General features: G+C 40.6%; 1 protein-coding gene across 6 annotated transcripts in view; it reads right to left on the bottom strand.

The window, feature by feature from the left end:
- Positions 1-3968: 3968 nt before the first annotated feature.
- Positions 3969-20471, bottom strand: part of NPNT (nephronectin) — a 95692-nt gene continuing 79189 nt past the window's right edge. For all 6 annotated transcript variants that reach the window (XM_037897008.2, XM_037897009.2, XM_037897010.2 and 3 more), the window contains 4 exons: positions 15204-15299; positions 14756-14854; positions 8455-8711; positions 3969-6825 (listed from right to left, as the gene is read on the bottom strand). In XM_037897008.2, coding sequence (XP_037752936.1) covers positions 6730-6825; positions 8455-8711; positions 14756-14854; positions 15204-15299 — 548 coding nt within the window. In that variant the 3' untranslated portion in view covers positions 3969-6729. The remainder of the gene's footprint in view (positions 6826-8454; positions 8712-14755; positions 14855-15203; positions 15300-20471) is intronic.

The following is a 20471-nucleotide window of genomic DNA, read 5'->3' as shown; positions in this document are numbered from 1 at the left end:
AAGTGGAGCAGTAGGGGAAGGAGAGAAGACAGAACTCTGTATCTGTAACAGGGAGAAGGAAGCGAGAGTTGTGAGAGGGAAAAGGGGGAAGGCAGCCTTGAGGGGAAGGGGAAGGTCTTACTATGCTGTAGTGGCTATATCCAAGCCCAATATACACAGTTATCACAGCAAGATAATCTCGGACAGCCTTTTCCCAGAAAAGGAATTTCTGTGTATTAGCACCACATGAGGAGATGAGAGGCAGTGGAAATAATGTCCCACAACTTTGATTATTAAATAGATTAGAAATAAAAAATTTAAAACCCATAATTTTGCATATTAATTTTAAATTGATAAAAATTGAAAAACACGGGGCATGGGTTGCCTGCCAGGATCATGTTGGTAGATCTTGCTTAATCAATTCCCTGCCATTGCAGGGGCCTCAGGCCTTGGGACCCTTCTATTCTCTGCTTCTGACACACAATAGTTTAGTCGCATGAGAGTTGTAATACTTTGGTCCAGTTTCAGTCATTGGGGTTTATATGCTGTCTGGTGCTGGTGGTCTCTTATATACAGGAGGTCAGACTAGATGATCTGGTGGTCCCTTCTGGCCTTACACTCTATGGACGAGCTACTAATCTCTGTGGATTTCATTATGGCTAATATCTGTAATAAATGCCAAGAATGATGTCTTACAAATTCAGTCTGTGGAAATTTCCTTTAAAGATATGTCCCAGGTGAAACACATGACTTTTAGGCAAAACCTATTTTGATACCCCGGATCTCGGGGGGAATCGTAACTGCTGAAGTTGGGAGTCACAAGGCGAGGACTGAGATGCTGCATTGGAACAGGAGCACTGGAACCTGGGTCTCCCACTGCCTAAATAAGTGCTGAGTGATCGTCATAGTCCCTCTCTCTGGGCCAATGCTCAAACCACACCTATTGGACGGAGTGATAGGCAGGGGAATGTGTAGATTGTGAATCTCCCTGGGACTTAGGTGAAGAAGTGCTTAGTGTTGTCAGGATTTAGGCAAGACTTAGTTGTGCATATGCCAGTTGCTGAAATTTAGGCACCTTGGGGTACTTTAGAAGAGAAACATAGGGACATCTGGTGCCTGTAGAGTTAGGTAGCAGCTGAGCAGGGGTGTTGTGAATGCTGAGGCATCTAAATTGGCAGTTACGCACCCAAGTCCCCCTTGTGAGCTCCACTCTAAAGCTCTTATGGATCTAAAGAACAGGGAATGTATATTTGCTGAATGTTTCTGACAAGCAGCAAATAGTAAAAAGTGGAACTAGTAAATGCTGATATAGAAGAAAACTGTAAGGGGAAAAGGGAATCTGTGAATCCTCAACAGAATGTAACTTAGTATTTTCAGAGTTCAAAAAGACCCTTGTGACTGGTCCTGGCTTAGCTTAGCTTACCTATATTTTGAAGCCCTTTTTATATTGGACACAGATGCTAGTGCTTATGGATGGGGGGGCAGTGTTAACATAAGGACTATCTGAGAAGATATTGGGGAAAAGAAGCAATGAGAGCATGGTCTCATCATTAATTTCTCCTCATAACTGAAACAACCCACAGGGCTCTGAGCTTTGGCTAACCACTTGGGTCAAAAGGGGGAATACTTACAAAAATGGAAATTGTATGTCGTCCATTACAGATCACTTAAGTGACCATGGGACGGAAGGGTAAGATTATTAAGCAAATATAACTTTTCACTGGTGATATTTTCTTTGTTGGAATGGTTAGCATTGTGGACGTGGAGCTGCTATGTAATAATATTGATCTGCTGTAGTAATCTTATGATCACTATATGGGACCTAGTCAGTGAGGAGAAGTTATTATATATTGGGTAATGACCTTTCCCAAATCAATGCATTAATCTAGTTTAACAGGGAGCCGTTGGTAAAACAAGCAGGAAAGCAACACAATGGATCTAGATAGTGGGAGATCCCACCACTAAATCAGAGGGGAGTGCAGTGGGTTGTGAGTTTGCCACCAAGACCCTAGACGATTTTGGAGTGCCTATAGGAAGCTTGGACCTACCTACATCTCCATGTGGAAGATGGATTAAAACCTGGTAAGGTGAACATATAGTCTGTTTTTAAGACCTATTTTTGTGAAAGTCTTTTGTTCTAAATACTTTGCTTTAATACAAGGTGGGTGAGGTAATATATTAGACCAACTTGGTGAAAGAGACAAGCTTTTGAGCTACACAGAGCTCTTTGGTTACTGGATACACACAGTCTTTGCTCCCAGAGGGAAGAGAATTGCAAATAGTGAACACAAAATAGATTTACTGAGGTAATTACGGCTGCAATATATGGGGCTACAGCCTAGTCGGAAAATAGCATGATTCCATCCCAGGTGCTGACCTGAGGCCCGAGAGAGGGGTAGAGGTGCAGTTAGCCTGTAACTGTGATAGTAACAGTGCAACAGCATTATCTCCCCCAGACTCCATGAAAGATATATTCAGAGGACTACAACAGAATGAAGCAGTGTTACACACAGGGAGAGACAGTTCCTTAAGTAGGTACTTATGCACTTTGTAAAGCTGCACCTCCTTGCAGTAACAGCAGCTATTCTGGGGTATTATCTATACATGGTACGCCCAGAATTTATTCCAAACCTTGACCCAGACTAAATTGCATGATCCATAGCCATTTTACTTTGTCATGCAGACTTCTAACATGTTTGTTTCCTCTTGCAACTTTTCAGTCTACCCCTCTGCAAATTTAAACAAACCCCAACGTCAGTGGATTTTGACTGTTTATGGTCTGGAAAGACTGCAGTGAAAAGCCTTGTGTGCTTACAGTACACAGGTGTACAACAATGGGTAATAGAGAATGTGATTTAATGAGCAAGGGAGTTTTATAGTAACCTGGTGTCTGGTTTTCTTGCCTACAGAAATAATAAATGGAGTTAAGTCTGCTACATATGGTTTTGGTGAAAGCTAGGTGGTTCTCTGTTAACTAAAATTCCCCTCAGACATCTGAGAAACACAGAAGGAAGATTTGGAACAGTTTATGTTGTGTTTGAGTGCAGGGACATTAAGTGGTGAAATTAATCAATGGCAAACATTTCCAAAATGAAAGTCTGTTACATCCTAGTTAGTTTATAAGCTCCAAGGTCAACGTCATCAGTGTGATACCATTCAGCCTAAAATATTTTGTCTGATGCCCCATGTAAGTTATGTTTGACTTTATCCATGATTCATAACGAATGTTAAAAATTAATTGGTAAGAATTACAGCTGTCCTGATCTGTAGTGGCATTGAGTGGAAGTTACAGGTACTTACCAACTCTTTAAACAGAGTGAACTGCTTTTGAGTTGACACTGTCAGCTAGTGGCTTGATCCAAAGCCCATTGAAGCCAATGGGAGTCTTTTAATTGACTTCAGTGGAGTTTGGATGGAGCCAAGACCATTATCGTACAAAAGCATCATAGTTAGGAGGGAACAAGTGGCAGATAGCTACTGAAGGAGTTGATGTTTGTGCAATAAGATGCAAAGGTGGGTGGAGAAACTGTTGTCTTTTCTCCCTTTGAAAGAACATGGAGTCTGAGGTAGATTCTGCTGGTGAAAGCTGTCTTTGGTGTGTGGATTTTTATCTTGGAGCTAAATTGAGTCAATCAGCTGCCCAGCATCCCATGATTTGTAATCACAATCTTCAGTCCCTATCTGTCTAGACTGATCTCTTAAGGAACCTGACCATGAAAACCCACAGGAGGCTTGGCCACACTTCAAACAATCTGGATGGGATTTTTGAAGGCAATCAGTGTTGACTCACCCCCGCGCATATTAAAGCTTTACCAATAGCTAAAAACTGCACTAGGAATAGACTTAGACCAACTCCAAGTTTTTTGAAAATCCCACCTATTGGATTTTGAAGTGAGTGGAAATTAAAAACATAACCAGGTAGCTATCACTTCAGTTGTACTCACTTTAAGACCAAAAAAATGCAAATTGCCAATGTTAATCAGTGCCTGTAATTTACAAAGATACTTTTTATTTTCAGTCAGTTTGGGAGGAAAGTTAACATTTCTTCAAAAACTTAAATTATAAGACAGTTAAGATGATATACAGTACGTTTGATAACTGTTTCCATTAGAGGTTAGCGCAATATCTTCTCGTTGACACTTAGAGTGGATTTTTCAGGAGGATTTTCTTTAGAACTAGCTATGCAGTTATTGAACAATAAAGGAAATGGGTAGCTATAAATGATGTTTTAAGGCTATATTCAGATTTCATATACTCATCTGCACACCCGAAATTGTGCCTGAAATATATGGAAAATGGTGGTCTCTGCTAACATAGTGCAGCTTGTAGAGTCTGTTAGTTACATCCCCAATTAATGAACTCCATGTGGGCAGACCCCTCCATCCTTGCTAACTGCCATTCACTTTGGTGACATTCTGCATGGATTCAGGGGTGAACCTGCATAGAGCTCATTGCAAGATCAGGGACTTTGGCAGGAGGACTGAGAATCATGCAAAAAGATGACCCAACAGAGCAAGTTAAATGTCGTCTCCTCTACCAAAATGGAAGTGGACTGAACAAGCTCAGTAACCTTAAATACTTTTTTTAACCTTTTGCAGGGGGCTGGTGACAATTCAGTAGACTCCGTCAATCAAATCAGGCAGAGTAATCTTTAGAGGTGAGTGACGAACTCTTTGACTAGGGGTGGTTTGGAAGCTGAGTCATTATATGCTGTACACCAACAAAGTGAAAATGTAGCTGTTTATAGTATTAATCTTGCCTCTTGTTATATTGTTCATTTGTTTAACCCATTCGAGCATAGATAGTGGTATAATAATGTTGTATACTGCAATACTGATGAAAGGTCCATTCACTACTTATGAGACCAATGAAAATTCAGAGATCCACCTATTGGTACATGCCTGTACATTTGCATGTTGAAAGGGCAGAAGAAATGCACTGACCTGTGATATAGCATCTGCACTAACAAAACTTCCATATGCCCAGTCCTAATTGCAAAATGATTAAAACCTGGGTGGGTCTTTCTTCTGGGGATGAAATAGATCCCTATTCTAACCAATTTACCTGAACCTCGAAGGGCTGTAACATGTTTTAATCCTTTTAGGATGAGCTAACCCAAGGTATGTCCCAATAAGAGTTTGAAATTAGGACTTTAATGTCTTGCAATGTCATCCTTATGGACAGAGTGTGCAAGACCAGACACAGGTTTTTGTTGAAACCAGAAATAACTTTTATAAGATCATACATAATGATACATTGAGCTTACATTTAATTATTTTAAAAGGTCATAAGGCCTTTTGTCTTCTGGCTGTACCTTTTTGAAATATTAAGGGTTGTCTTCCTAGAACAACAATTAACTTTGCTTCTAACTTTCTTAAAGATAAGTTTGTCAAATTTAAAATTGATTTCGATGCTGATAATAAAGCTTTTTCATTTAAAAAAGGCTAGACAAGTGGAGAAATTCAACATTTCTCCACGGAGTTGTACATTTCTCACACCCAAAATGGATGACTAAAAGAAAAAGCCCAATATTCTGACAAATATTTATTCCACCTAGAACTAACATTTTAGCTCTGAACGTTGTGTTGTAGTTTTCTAAGCAGTCTGACAAGGACCTTGTACAGATGCAAGATTCAGTGGCCAGTTATATTTCAATGCATTAGAGCAATTGACTCACTTGTGCTGCTTAGATAGTAACAGTTACTATCAGCACGGACTGTGGCCCATCCTGTCAATAGCAAAACTGCCACTGACTTCAACAAACTCAATGCTGCAGATCGTAAAAGCACCTCCTCAGAGGTGCTCAGCATCCTACACTCCCAGAGAGATCAATGGGAGTTAATAGTAGGCAGCATCGTGCTCATCAGCTGGTGTAAACTAGCTTAGTACTATGACAACCCATTGAATTACACACCAGCTGAGGATCTGGCCCTTTGTTTTCAGTCATAACCTCATGAACAAAATCACACTAGTATTTAGGGCCAAAAGATAGAAAATGTCAGGACACTGCTGATTTATCAATGGTCAAAGAACACACGGAGCTCACATACTGTATTTTAGCTTGAAGGCACAGCTGCCATTTACCTTGCAGCTGAACTCTGTAAATATAAGAAACATAAATACATTAGTAACCACACACATTTACACAACATAGTACTAGCAATATTAAGGGATGCAGTGCCTACTCTACATAACAGCCTTTTGTTAATATAGATACAGCAGAGTAAATGCTATTTGATACGTAACACACCCTTCTTTAAAAGTTAATGGCAGTAAAATAGCCAAAGTTCAGGTCCAGGCCTCAGTTGACTTCAGATTATGAAGTCAAACAAATCGCACAGCATATCATTATCGTCAGTGTAATAGTAGCAGTATGGCAAAACACAGAACAGCAGTTAATATTACCACTGTGAGTTGGAGGTCTCTTCTGATGACATTTAGCCACATTTGGCTCTCCCGCCCATTTAATAGGAGCATCTTTCAGGCATGGTACAATATACCTTTATCACACACAAGTATGTGGACAAGGAATAATAGTAAAAACACCCAATATTGGCTTGAAGTTTGCATCCTTACAGACAATTTACATTATTTTAAGTGGAGTTTCACTGGGATTTGCACAAAGTGGGCTAACTAGGTGATCACGGTCCATATTTTCCACTTTGGCCCACAGTTTTCTTTTAACTTGATGGGAATAGGATTAAAGGGAAAGAGAAATTGTATATGTTCTTTGCCAGTCTAGGGGTGTTGCTAATGTTCTTCAGAGCAGCGGCCTTTCCTCACGCTCACATCATCTAATCCAATGTCCCCGGTTCTGCCTTTCCCTTTTTCACCTTTGAAAATAACCTGGGGAAGGAAATAAGACACAATCAGATGTAAACTTAAAACAACTTGACAAGAATGGCTACCTGTTCTGAAGGGTCCCAGCAAGAGCATGGTCAGTCCTAGCCTCAGGGAACTTAGAGACATATCCCTGGATGTTGGTATTTGTAATGGATAAAACACTTCCAGTGATCTATAGAAGTGTACTTTGCTGATGGAAGCAGTGTTCAGGGAGGAATCTCTGTCTCCAAAGATGGTGATCCTTCTCTTTACTGGAAGGAATGATTTAAATATATCTAATCCATTGCTTTAAAGATACCTCTAAAGAGCCATTTTATTTTTTGTAGTATTTTGAAAACATTTTCCCTTCCACCTCGCAAATTGATCAGTTTGAACACTGGATGTATTATAAGCTGGATCTAGAAATAGTATCCCCTGTATAACATGTTCCAAGCTTCTGCAAAAATGTGCTAATCTAAGGTTTCCTACAACGTGATGTAGCAAATGCTGCGTATCTGTGTTTTAAACAGATAACTAAAAATGCACCTAGTTTGAATGAGGGAGAGCTCAACAAATTTAAAGTAGGATGAAGAAGAGACTATAAGGTGAGAGAACCATGGCAGAATAATATGCTGTAGAATGTTCCCTAAAGCCAAACTGGTGCTAAACTGTATCTGAGCCTGTTTATTTTAATCCATCTACAATCACTAGTATCTATCACCTGCACGGCTGCACTCAAAGACTGAACTGTTTTAACATGAGCAAATGTTATTTTGTCCATGATCTGAAAATTAATCAAACATTCCAGCAAGATTCCCTCCTTAGATGGGAGAACCTGACACATGCATGCTCCTTTAAAAAAAAAACCCAGCAACAGGATATGTACACAGTGACCCTGTCAAAACTAGAATTTAGATAAATTCATGTAGGATTTTGCAATACTTTACTACAATCAGACTTTATTACTGATGTAGAAAAAGTCAATACAAAAGCATGATCTACTATCAATTCTGTAAAATAATTCTGGTGTTTACTACATTCCCTTTAGGCCTTTTGGATTAATGAGGGAAGTTCAAGCAAAAAGACAGTATGTATAGGCTTAAATTTTCAGAAATAGTTTTGGATACCCACTGGAGGCACCTTAAAAAGACCTTTTTTTTTTTCCCCAGAAAGCGTCGGAGAGCCCATAGGGCTGTGAAGATGGGCATCCAAAAACTAGGGTGCTGAAAATGATTACTCATATTTTAAAATATCAGCTATCTTGCAAATGCATCTTGTTGTTGGAGTTTTTGTGATAAAGGGTCTGTTTGCTGAGCTGTGATGTCGCCTTATTCTGAGAGCCTCTAGACTATTTTTAAAAGAATAAGGAGCAGGTGTTTATAAATCCATCTCTAGGTGCTGTCGTCCTTGTTCACAAGTTCTAGTGACCTCCTATATTTGTTTAGTTTTTAGTCAGGCAGAATATTTTATATTGGTAATTAGTATTTTTACATATGATGGAGGAAAAACATGTCCCTGGTGTGACTCCACTGTCAGGCATGAATTTGGCCCCTTTTATTTAGAAATAAAACATAGGCTGATACTAGACCTAGGAGATGCTAGCCCAATGCTTCAACCTCCTATACTGAAAACTGTATAGACAGCTATACTTACACTTTTGATGCCTGAGTCTTGCAAAGTTATTTGTGTTTGTCTCCAGCCGTGGCCACCATTTCTTCCCCAAACTGCTGGTCCATGAGCACCATTTTTTCTTAAAAACACTTGGAGTAGACCAGAGTGTAGTCCAGATACCTTATGCCTAAAGGACAGGCACAAGTCCCCTGAATGAGCTAACTGGCCAAGTGGCAAGACCAAACGTGCTACTTTTCCCTCTTTGCCTTTGGGTTCAGAGATAGTCACATACTGTCCACCTGCAAAAGAAAAGGCAGCTCTTTTTAAATGTTTCCAAGCGAGGTCAGTACCTTTCACGTACAAAGTCGCATGTATTTAATGTGCCATGAATCTTGCAAATTCCTGTCTCTTAGGGATTTCAAACTCCAGGACTTCTTAGAAATCACTGTTGCAAATGTGTTGCTGTGCTGCATTAGCTGTGGTAGAGGAGATTTAAATTTCCGTTACAAGTCATTGACTCTTTGACAACACTGCTGCACAGGAAACTTCACTCAGAAGCCTTAACGATAAACTAAGCCTCCTAAACATTATTCTAGATAGCAGTTATGAAATGACAAGTTTTAGGCATTCTCATTAATACATAAAAAGAAAAGGAGTAATTTTGGCACCTTAGAGACTAACACATTTATTTGAGCATAAGCTTTCGTGAGCTACAGCTCACTTCATCGGATGCATGCAGCTCACAAAAGCTTATGCTCAAATAAATGTGTTAATCTCTAGGGTGCCACAAGTCCTCCTTTTCTTTTTGCGGATACAGACTAACAGGGCTGCTACTCTGAAACCTGTCATTAATACATTTACACTATGGACAAACGGTAAAATTTTTGAAAAATCTCAAGTCCCATTTTCAGAGATGACTTAGGCATTGAGTAGCCTAAGTCTCATTGCACTCTCCAGTGAGTCTTCTGTTAGAATGATACTGTTCATGTGAATGTTGTGACGTTGCACCCCATAATGCTTTACAGAAATATGTTTGAGTGTAAATATGGCATAACTGGAATATGTTTTTTGCTAGATATGCCATGTAACACATCTTTGCAAAGTTTATGTTCTACTGAATGTATTCATCCTATTTGTATGCATGTATCATTTTTATAGCTGAAGTTATGAGCGTTGGCTCTGTGCTTGTATTTAAAGTGTTTGCTGTAGGAAGCACCTAAGGCAGCACTTGGTCAACATAGTGTGAAGGTGTTATTCAAGTAATTGGGAGTACTTAGCTAACAATGGACCTTGATAGACACCAATCCACATCTGAACTTTCCTGGGAACGTTCGGACTAATGTGGGCAATGGCGTCGGCCTGTAGAGATCCGAGTCGTGCATGGACATGTCATTTGCCCATGTGACTCCAAAATTCCATCTTGTAGCTGTGATTCTACACAGGGGGAGAGAGGGGTTTCCACTCACGAGAGTGAGACTATATAAGCCCCTGGAAACCCCTCCATTTTGTCTTCAGCTGGCTGAGAAGATAGCCTCTCCACCCCAAAGAGATGCCTGAAAGAAACTGGAACAAAGGACAGTAACTACAGGGGTGTGAGTGACTGCTGGACCCAGATGAGGAGGAAGTCTAGCCTGTAAAAGAAGCTTATTGGAACATCTCTGAGGGTGAGATTTACCTGCATTTAGTTTCCTACTATATTAGGCTTAGACTTGTGGGTTTTTGTTTTATTTTGCGTGGTAATTTACTTTGTTCTGTCTGTTATTACTTGGAACCACTTAAATCCTACTTTTTATATTTAATAAAATCACGTTTTGCTTATTAATTAACCCAGAGCAAGTAATTAATTTCTGGGGGAGCAAACAGCTGTGCATATATCTCTGTCAGTGTCATAAAGGGTGAACAATTTATGAGTTTACCCTGTATAAGCTTTATATAGAGTAAAATTGATTTATTTGGGGTTTGGATTCCATTGGGAACTGGGTATCTGGGTGTTGGAGACAGGAGCACTTCTTAAACTGTTTTCAGTTAAGCTTCAGCTTTTGGGGGATGTGGTTCAGACCTGGGTCTGTGTTTGTAGCAGGCTAGCGTGTCTGGCACAACCAGGCAGGGCACTGAAGTCCCAAGCTGCCAGGGAAAATGGGCTTAGAGGTAGTCTCCGCACATAAAATGGCAGTCCGAAGGTGGTTTCTGTGACCCAACCCGTCACAAACGTCATTCAAAAACCCATTAATATCCCCATTCCTTTAGTGAGAGATACCTGCACATAAATATAATGCAATAAATGAAAACTAGAGGACCTCATGGCAGGATATTTGTAAAAGCCAAAATCAAACATGTAATCTCAACAAAGTCTTCTAGTGCTCCTTTTTATGTAGACTGCTAAACTGTGATAAATGAGATTTTAGCTCTTCTAAAAATCCCATAACCATACCAAGAGGATTTTTTTAAAAAATTTGAACTGATTAAAGCTAGAGCAGGGTTTCAAGTTGGAATGGGACCCTGGGGAAGGGGGAGGGAACACAATTTTTTACAAATCTGAAATTACTGGAAAAAAATTACAAAACAATAATATCCAACTGAGAACTCCATGTTCTAACCATAAAACAAACAGCTTTGATATCACAGCAGAATGTCAAAATTCACTTTAAAGGTCTTAGCATTTTCAGGCTCTCAGACTTCAACAGCTCAGATTTCATGGAACATTTATGACTTAATTAATATTTTTTCCATATTGTAGAGAGATACAGAATTTACTTAATTATAATAGTTCAACCTTTTACTATGAAGTTTAGTCGCAGTTTTAGTCAAACTAGACTTGAATGTTTCTTGTTGAGTTTGATCATTAATGTTGCATAAATGTTTGTTCTAAGCAAAGCTATGATGATTTTCTTTAAAAATCATTTCTTTGCAAGAAAATAGGAATGTGATTTTAACAATGTGCCAAAACAAAGCAAACAATTGAATTACAAGAAAAAAAAGTCTATAATCTTCAGCAAAGCATTTAAGCATATGTTTAAAGTTAAGCATCTGCCTGAATTCCATTGACTTCTATGAGACAAATCACATGCTTAAATGCATTGCTGAATTGGCTACTCAGACAGGAACAGTCATGCAGTACAATCTACTTAAAAAAATGCTATGCTTGGTCTACATATAGTTTTTGGAACAGTACAATGAAATTGGTAGAAAAATGTCTGTTAGTTCAGTATGACTGTCTAACATGGACACAGTTATACCAGGATAAAGGTGCTTGTTATACTAGTACAAACACTTTAAACCAGTAGAACTGCATCCACTCTAGAGAGTTGCACAGATTTATCTAAATCAGTAGGAAAACATTTAATTATGACGAGATAACTGGCTCTGTGGATGAGGGGAAAGCAGTGGACATGTTATTCCTTGACTTTAGCAAAGCTTTTGACACGGTCTCTCACAGTATTCTTGCCAGCAAGTTAAAGTAGTATGGGCTGGATGAATGGACTATAAGGTGGATAGAAAGCTGGCTAGATTGTCGGGCTCAATGGGTAGTGATCAATGGCTCCATGTCTAGTTGGCAGCCGGTATCAAGCATAGTGCCCCAAGGGTCGGTCCTGGGGCCGGTTTTGTTCAATATCTTCATTAATGATCTGGAGGATGGCATGGACTGCACCCTCAGCAAGTTTGCAGATGACACTAAACTGGGAGGAGAGGTAAATACGCTGGAGGGCAGGGATAAGATACAGAGCGACCTAGACAAATTAGAGGATTGGGCCAAAAGAAATCTGATGAGGTTCAACAAGCACAAGTGCAGAGTCCTGCACTTAGGACGGAAGAATCCCATGCACCGCTACAGACTAGGGACCGAATGGCTCGGCAGCAGTTCTGCAAAAAAGGACCTAGGGGTTACAGTGGACGAAAAGCTGGATATGAGTTGACAGCGTACCCTTGTTGCCAAGAAGGCCAGTGGCATTTTGGGCTGTATAAGTAGGGGCATTGCGAGCAGACTGAGGGACATGATCGTTCCCCTCTATTCAACATTGGTGAGGCCTCATGTGGAGTACTGTGTCCAGTTTTGGGCCCCACACTACAAGAAGGATGTGAAAAAATTGGAAAGCGTCCAGCAGAGGGCAACAGAAATGATCAGGGAACTGGAACACATGACTTATGAGGAGAGGCTGAGGGAACTGGGATTGTTTAGTCTGCAGAAGAGAAGAATGAGGGGGGATTTGATAGTTACTTTCAGCTACCTGAAAGGGGGTTCTAAAGAGGATGGCTCTAGACTGTTCTTAGTGGTAGCAGATGACAGAACAAGGAGTAATGGTCTCAAGTTGCAGTGGAGCAGGTTTAGGTTGGATATTAGGAGAAACTTTTTCACTAGGAAGGTGGTGGAATCTCCTTCCTTAGATATTTTTAAGGTCAGGCTTGACAAAGCCCTGGCTGGGATGATTTAGTTGGGGATTGGTCCTGCTTTGAGCAGGGGGTTAGACTAGATGACCTCCTGATATTCTATGATAATTAACTTCATAGAGTGTGTGTGTGTAGACCTTCACCTGTTTTTACATACAAGGTAAACCTGAAGAAATAGCATAGCACCTTTAAAATGCAGCTTTTGACAAACCACTTTAAAAAAACAACTAAATATCAGGGCTTTTGAAAGCCAACAAACAATTGGCCAGTTGCAAGAATAAATCTGTGAAATAACTGGGGTTTTGTTTGGTTGGTTTTAACAGTTTATAAGTAGTAGCAGTGTATGTGTATGAAGCTGGGGAACATAGAATGTAACTGGTAAAAAAAAAAAAACATATAAGAGTTCCAGCCAGCTAGCCAAGTGATATTTTTTAAACTGATGCTTTTCAAAACAACCCTTGAGTAAACAAAATTCATGCACTTTATAATCAAAAACTCATTGTAGGCCACACTTTGTTCTAGGACACAAGCATCTTAAACCTTATCTGTATGTCATGCTAAATTATGTCTTTTCTGAGCCACATGAGAAAGGAGTGGTGCTTAGAGGCACCATATAAAGTGTCTGGAAGGCATAATACCAATAAAGCCTGGAGGGGAAGTGTGGAGCTCATGCTCCTTGCTACACCTGTTGAACAGTTTTAATCAGTACTGCCCCCAGTGCGGCCACCTTTCAAGGATGATGGCCCTGGCCTGACTCCATCAGATGAGGATGCCTCTATTGTAGTGCTGGAGGAAAGGACTTCCTGCACCCTCCCACCCACACTGAGGCTATGATTTAACTCAGAGTATTTTACAACTGGGGAATGCATTTCTTTTCAGTGTCTACAATCCAGTCACATAAGGCATTCTGTCTATGATGTAATCCCATAGGGTCTAATGGAGAGCTAAAGGAGTGTGTTTAATCTCCATCCCTTTGGTGAGAGGGCTGAAGGGGAAGGCATGTTCAGGACTGTATGTTTAAAACAGAATTTCACCGTATAGCTCTCAATACTATGTGGAGACAGATTTGGTGGCAAAAATTGACTAGCTTCCAGCCTTGTTTTTTTGTCTAAACTCACTGTATTCTTTTGGTAAAGAGAGCAGATTCTCTGAGGTGTGTCAGTATGCAGTGGTTCACTGCCCTGAGTGAATACCAGTTGGGATCCAGAAAGAGCCTGTGATTTGTGACATGGTTCATTAGTGCCCTTTTTTGTTCCATTCAGCTGAATATTCCAAGGTCCCTTTTTGCTACCCAAGATGTACGCTGCAGATTTTGAAAAATCATATATAGTAAAAATCTACCCTCCTTCCCTTTTTACTAAAACAGTTTTCTTGTGTACATACTTTTGTAATATTTTATATTGGATTTTTGTAAACTTCACTCTGACTTGGGAATGTTAAGGTAGAAACAGAACTTTGTACAGTAGAGCCAAAATTATTTCCAGCTTTGCCCACAATTTTAGTATTACCATGCAAATAATTATGGTGGAATGGCAATTTTAAAAATATCTCCTCATACCTTCAAACTATAAATTTTACTTCAAATAGGATAAAATAAATTGGGCCACATTCCAAGTTCTATTCTTTCCTCCTTAATTGAATAGGGAAAACACTTTACTGTTCCTTCATAAACATTCCTATTTAAAGGATACAGGCTAACAAAGAGCCAGCTGACATATGTTGGTGTAGTTCCATTAAATTTTGGTAGCAACCTCCCCCCCCTACATTTAATGGGAGCAGGAGCAGGTCCTAAAACCATTGAGTTGTAGGCCATTTCTTAAACTACTGTAAATTAGCAAAGTTTTGAGAATTTCCTTCTGCTCAGATTAAATGTAATGGGAGCTCTGTCACCAACTTCAAGGGGAGCAAGCTTGGGTTTTTAAACTAAAACAGGTGTGACTAGACAAAGTTATTCTACCTGATGGATCTCTAAATGGTTCCCAGTGCAAATCATCATCTTTATCTTTGATCCATCCACACAGACCACTATCAAAGTTACAGCTGTGCACCAGGATACCTGCAAAAAACAGACCAGAAAGACACATCATAACAGTTCTTGATCCTTAGGGCTGGTGGACGACTGACCCACTTTTTGACTGGATAGAATTTACAAGCCTTACAAAAAATAAAGTGCAATATATTGAGCCATACAAAAAGAAGCTCCAGCAATATTAACAAGTACTAGGCAAATAACAGTATCACTTAAGATACTATTTAGAGCACAAACCTGTGTTAATAAAATCCATGTTTGTAAAAAATGAGACCAGTTAGTTGACGGGACAAAGTTAAAACACAGATGGTATAAAAACAGCTGATATGCAGGTATCCTGCAAAACTCTATCCTGAATAGAAAACTTGATAAGTACCTGGATCATCGTTTGCTTCATCCTCATCTGCACTAATCCCTCTTTCAATTTCAAATATTTCAAATAGATTATTGCTCACTCCAGGCTGTCGTGGTACTGTAAGAGAAAGTAATTTTTAAAGAAATGAATGAGGTAGATAAAAGTAGTCAATGACCTACTTCCTTATCTTTAATAAAAGGCAGAGAGAAAGCCTCAGGCTTAGGCTCTTCTTGATGAATTCATTATATTTAATTACATTTCACATGAAGATTCATAAACTTCCCGCCTCAGTGATTTATGCTGGAACATTTATCTGGGCTCTGTAAAAGGTGATTCAAAAAAATTCTGTCCTTAAAATAGGATTTTCTCTGCAAATACATTTTCAAATAAATAAAACAATCAAATGTACTCTCTGCTAAAGCCTCATCAGCACCAAGTCAGCGTCTCAAAGGTTCTGGATCCAACTTTCACTGATGGTAATGGGAGTCTGATGTCACACGTGAGAATCTGCAATAATACCCCATGCACCTGACCAGCATTTAGAAACACACAATTAGACATTGAACCATCTCACTACAAAAGATTAGAATAAAATTTGACAATCCCTAAATGATGAAGATCAGGATTATATTTTGGAATAGGTGATACGATTTACAATACTGCTGCCTGAGGGTCAAACAGTAATCTGAAGAGATAATTGAGCATGCAAAAGAGAAAATGTGAAGTCAGATGTTTGTTTTAAACGTATTTCAGTTGAGTAATAGTCTACCAAAAAATCCAGGCTTCTGCCTCTGTGCTTTTTGTCCTCCTTTGCACTATTGGTTAAATTTATTCTATGCAAAAACCTAGTTTAATGTAGCAAAATAATAGAGCCAGGTCTTCTATTTACCAGAATTAATACACATGCTGAGTACTGCTCAAGAATGGGACATTGAGGGACACTGGACAAATAAGTAACATAGCAACTTGCTCCCAGTCCCTCTCCCCCACTGCTGCTGCCTATGGAACTGAATGATGTGCAATCTGGCGAAAGGGAGGAGAGGAGGCTAAGGAGGTGCTCTGGGACTGGGTGATGGGTGGGTAAGGAGGTAGCTCCTCCCACCCATCACCCAGTCGCAGAGCACCTCCTCAGCCTCCTCTCCTCCCTTTCCCAAGGCTGCATATCAATGCAGGAGATAAAAAGAAAAGGAGTACTTGTGGCACCTTAGAGACTAACCAGTTTATTTGAGCATGAGCTTTCGTGAGCTACAGCTCACTTCATCGGATGCATAGCATATCGTGGAAACTGCAGAAGACATTATATACACACAGAGACCATGAAACAAAACTTCCTCCCACCTCAGTCCCCCGCTGGCAACAGCTTATCTAAAGTGATCCTCAAGTAGAGCCATTTACGTAGAGACTGTCCAGTTTGACCAATGTACATGGCAGAGGGGCATTGCTGGCACATGCTGGCATATATCACATTGGTGGATGTGCAGGTGAACGAGCCTCTGATAGTGTGGCTGATGTTGTTAGGCCCTGTGATGGTGTCCCCTGAATAGATATGTGGGCACAGTTGGCAACGGGCTTTGTTGCAAGGATAGGTTCCTGGGCTAGTGGTTCTGTTGTGTGGTATGTGGTTGTTGGTGAGTATTCGCTTCAGGTTGGGGGGCTGTCTGTAGGCAAGGACTGGCCTTTCTCCCAAGATTTGTGAGAGTGTTGGGTCATCCTTCAGGATAGGTTGTAGATCCTTAATAATGCGTTGGAGGGGTTTTAGTTGGGGGCTGAAGGTGACGGCTAGTGGCGTTCTGTTATTTTCTTTGTTAGGCCTGTCCTGTAGTAGGTGACTTCTGGGAACTCTTCTGGCTCTATCAATCTGTTTCTTCACTTCCGCAGGTGGGTATTGTAGTTGTAAGAATGCTTGATAGAGATCTTGTAGGTGTTTGTCTCTGTCTGAGGGGTTGGAGCAAATGCGGTTGTATCGCAGAGCTTGGCTGTAGACGATGGATCGTGTGGTGTGGTCAGGGTGAAAGCTGGAGGCATGTAGGTAGGAATAGCGGTCAGTAGGTTTCCGGTATAGGGTGGTGTTGATGTGACCATCGTTTATTAGCACTGTAGTGTCCAGGAAGTGGATCTCTTGTGTGGACTGGACCAGGCTGAGGTTGATGGTGGGATGGAAATTGTTGAAATCATGGTGGAATTCCTCAAGGGCTTCTTTTCCATGGGTCCAGATGATGGGTCCAGATGATGGGTCCAGACACCATCACAGGGCCTAACAACATCAGCCACACTATCAGAGGCTCGTTCACCTGCACATCCACCAATGTGATATATGCCAGCATGTGCCAGCAATGCCCCTCTGCCATGTACATTGGTCAAACTGGACAGTCTCTACGTAAAAGAATAAATGGACACAAATCAGATGTCAAGAATTATAACATTCATAAACCAGTCGGAGAACACTTCAATCTCTCTGGTCACGCAATCACAGACATGAGGGTCGCTATCTTAAAGCAAAAAAACTTCAAATCCAGACTCCAGCGAGAAACTGCTGAATTGGAATTCATTTGCAAATTGGATACTATTAATTTGGGCTTGAATAGAGACTGGGAGTGGCTAAGTCATTATGCAAGGTAGCCTGTCTCCCCTTGTTTTTTTCCTGCAAACCCCCCCCCAGGACGTTCTGGTTAAACTTGGATTATTGCTGTGCACATTGTAAGATGAGCTGTTGCCAGCAGGAGAATGAGTTTGTGTGTGTGGTTTTTGAAAAAAGGGGGGGGTGTGGGGGGGGGGTGAGAAAACCTGGATTAGTGCTGGAGGTGACCCACCTTGATTATCATGCGCATTATAAAGAGGGGTTTCAAAGGGAGATGGGCTGTTGCCAGCAGGAGAGTGAGTTTGTATGTGTGGGGGGGGGGGGGGGAAGGGTAAGGGTGAGAAAACCTGGATTTGTGCTGGAAATGGCTCTACTTGAGGATCACTTTAGATAAGCTGTTGCCAGCGGGGGACTGAGGTGGGAGGAAGTTTTGTTTCATGGTCTCTGTGTGTATATAATGTCTTCTGCAGTTTCCACGATATGCTATGCATCCGATGAAGTGAGCTGTAGCTCACGAAAGCTCATGCTCAAATAAACTGGTTAGTCTCTAAGGTGCCACAAGTACTCCTTTTCTTTTTACGAATACAGACTAACACGGCTGTTACTCTGAAAAATGCAGGAGATGTGGCATTTCCAAAGGACGATGTCACAACCTCTTGATTTGGTGCTTCCCAGCCCTGAGAGCTAAGTACCATGTGCACCTGGGAGGAGGAGGAGGGAAGAAGGATTAACCCCCAGCCAGGAGCACCAGAGCCCCTCTGAACACTGACCCGAATACCACTGCCTTGCTTTGTGATCTTGGACAAGTCACTTATCCTCTCCACATTTTATTTTGCCTACCCAATAAGGATGTTGCAAGGCCTCACTAAAGAATATTAAGTGCCAGACTGTAAGTTCTTTGGGGGCAGGGACTGTCTGTTCTGTGTTTGTACAGTACCTATCATGGGGCACTGGTCTCTGCTCTACTACAATACAAATTATAATCACAGGCCTCCCAAGTGCCACACATTTCTCTTTAATGTTCCATTTGCCTCTGTTTTCTCAAACACTGCAAGGCAGCATGAGCCAAATGTCTCCAGGTCTCATCCTCAGGCACAAGGGAGAGAGAAGGGGCGGGATAGGCAGGCAGCCTTCCTGCTTAAGGACTTCCAGCCCAACTGGAGCAGGAGAGAGAGTGCAGCTCCCGCTTGCACACCTGGCAAGACACACACAATGGTCAGGTAACAGATGTCACTACAGTGTGAATCGTAGGAACTCGGGATATCCGTTCCTGCATCACCCTTGTGTCTCATTTTATGCACATCTCAATCCCTGCCATACTCTTTGCCTTCACTACACCCTTGTCCTATCTCCTCCTGTTACCTGACTCTCCACTGCTCTAGAGCCAAATGCCTCATTGACTTCCCCTCTTCCCCCAGCATGAAGGACTCAAAAATGGCGAGAGGTATTTTTCTGAAACTTTCCAAAAAAATATCTGGGCAGAGAGCATTGATAATTTCAGCCATAAAGAGATGTGTGTGAGAAAGTTAGGAGCTGTTAAAAAGGGGGAGTTTAGAATGGAAGCTGGAATTCAACCATAAACATAGCTGTCGCTATAATACAGGCTCTGTGCCCCAGTTGCTGCGCTCAGCTGTGTAACAACTACACAGAAAGGAAATAATCCCTTTGCCCATGAGGGATTCTTTGACTATGAAACTTGTAAAAGACAGGACTCCTTGAAATTAAAAAGGCCCTTGAGGGATTCATATTTGCAGAATATAGAATGGCTGCAATGACTGTTACTTACTTATACTGCCACTTAAATACACTGACCTTGAAATTCCAGACAGTTCCAAGGACCCTCATTATACTAAAGGTTCTCAGTGCTGCCTTGATTCAAGATATTCTGTAGCATTCTTCTAACCACATCTGTGTGCCAAATTTAGGTCTCCAGATACAGTACACAAATGTTGTGTCTGAAGGACAGCTGTAAGCTGTAGCTAAATAGATTATTGCACTCGTTACAGCTGAATTGAAAATTCCTCTTCCAGCCACACATACAGCACATCATTGATGACAGTAGCAATGCATTTCAGACTTGTCCTCAGATATTAAAGCTCCCTGTGGTGCTTAGAATATTTATGGTTTTATTTAATTATTCATGCCATCAAAACATAAAATAAGAACAAGATGCATGCTCGCAATTCAGTTTTAAAATAACTTCTAAACTGTACCAATAGGCTTTTTAGATGACTGAAAATAAAGATGAATTTAGGTGATTTAAGATTCTGACCAGAAATTAATATGGTTATTTCTATTAAATCACACCCAAACTGAGGAAGAAAACACTTTTTATCCAGAGTCTTTTTTGCACTGGAAGCAATGTGTAAATAACACTGTTGAATGGGTACTCTAACCTGTCAAATCCAGGGAACTGGAAAACACTCAGTAATATAAACAGAATCTTAAATCAGGATCAAATAGATTTTATAATATATGATTACAACTTTTGGAATTTGAACAAAATAACCAGGTAATGATAAGAGCTTGACCAAACACAAATATGTCCTTTAACGGTAACAAATTACATGTTATGAATAAGATATTTTTAATCCTTGTATGCAACATTCATGTATGTTAATAATCAAGCAAGCTCCCCACGGACCAGGACCCACGAACTCAAAGGGGCACTAGACCCTGCCATAAAAAGAGACATAAAACCTGCAGACATA

The sequence above is a fragment of the Chelonia mydas genome, chromosome 4 (assembly GCF_015237465.2).
Source record: "Chelonia mydas isolate rCheMyd1 chromosome 4, rCheMyd1.pri.v2, whole genome shotgun sequence".
In the NCBI taxonomy this organism is placed as follows: domain Eukaryota; kingdom Metazoa; phylum Chordata; order Testudines; family Cheloniidae; genus Chelonia; species Chelonia mydas.
The sequence above is the reverse complement of the archived record's forward strand: the minus strand, read 5'-3'. Positions and strand labels throughout refer to the sequence as shown.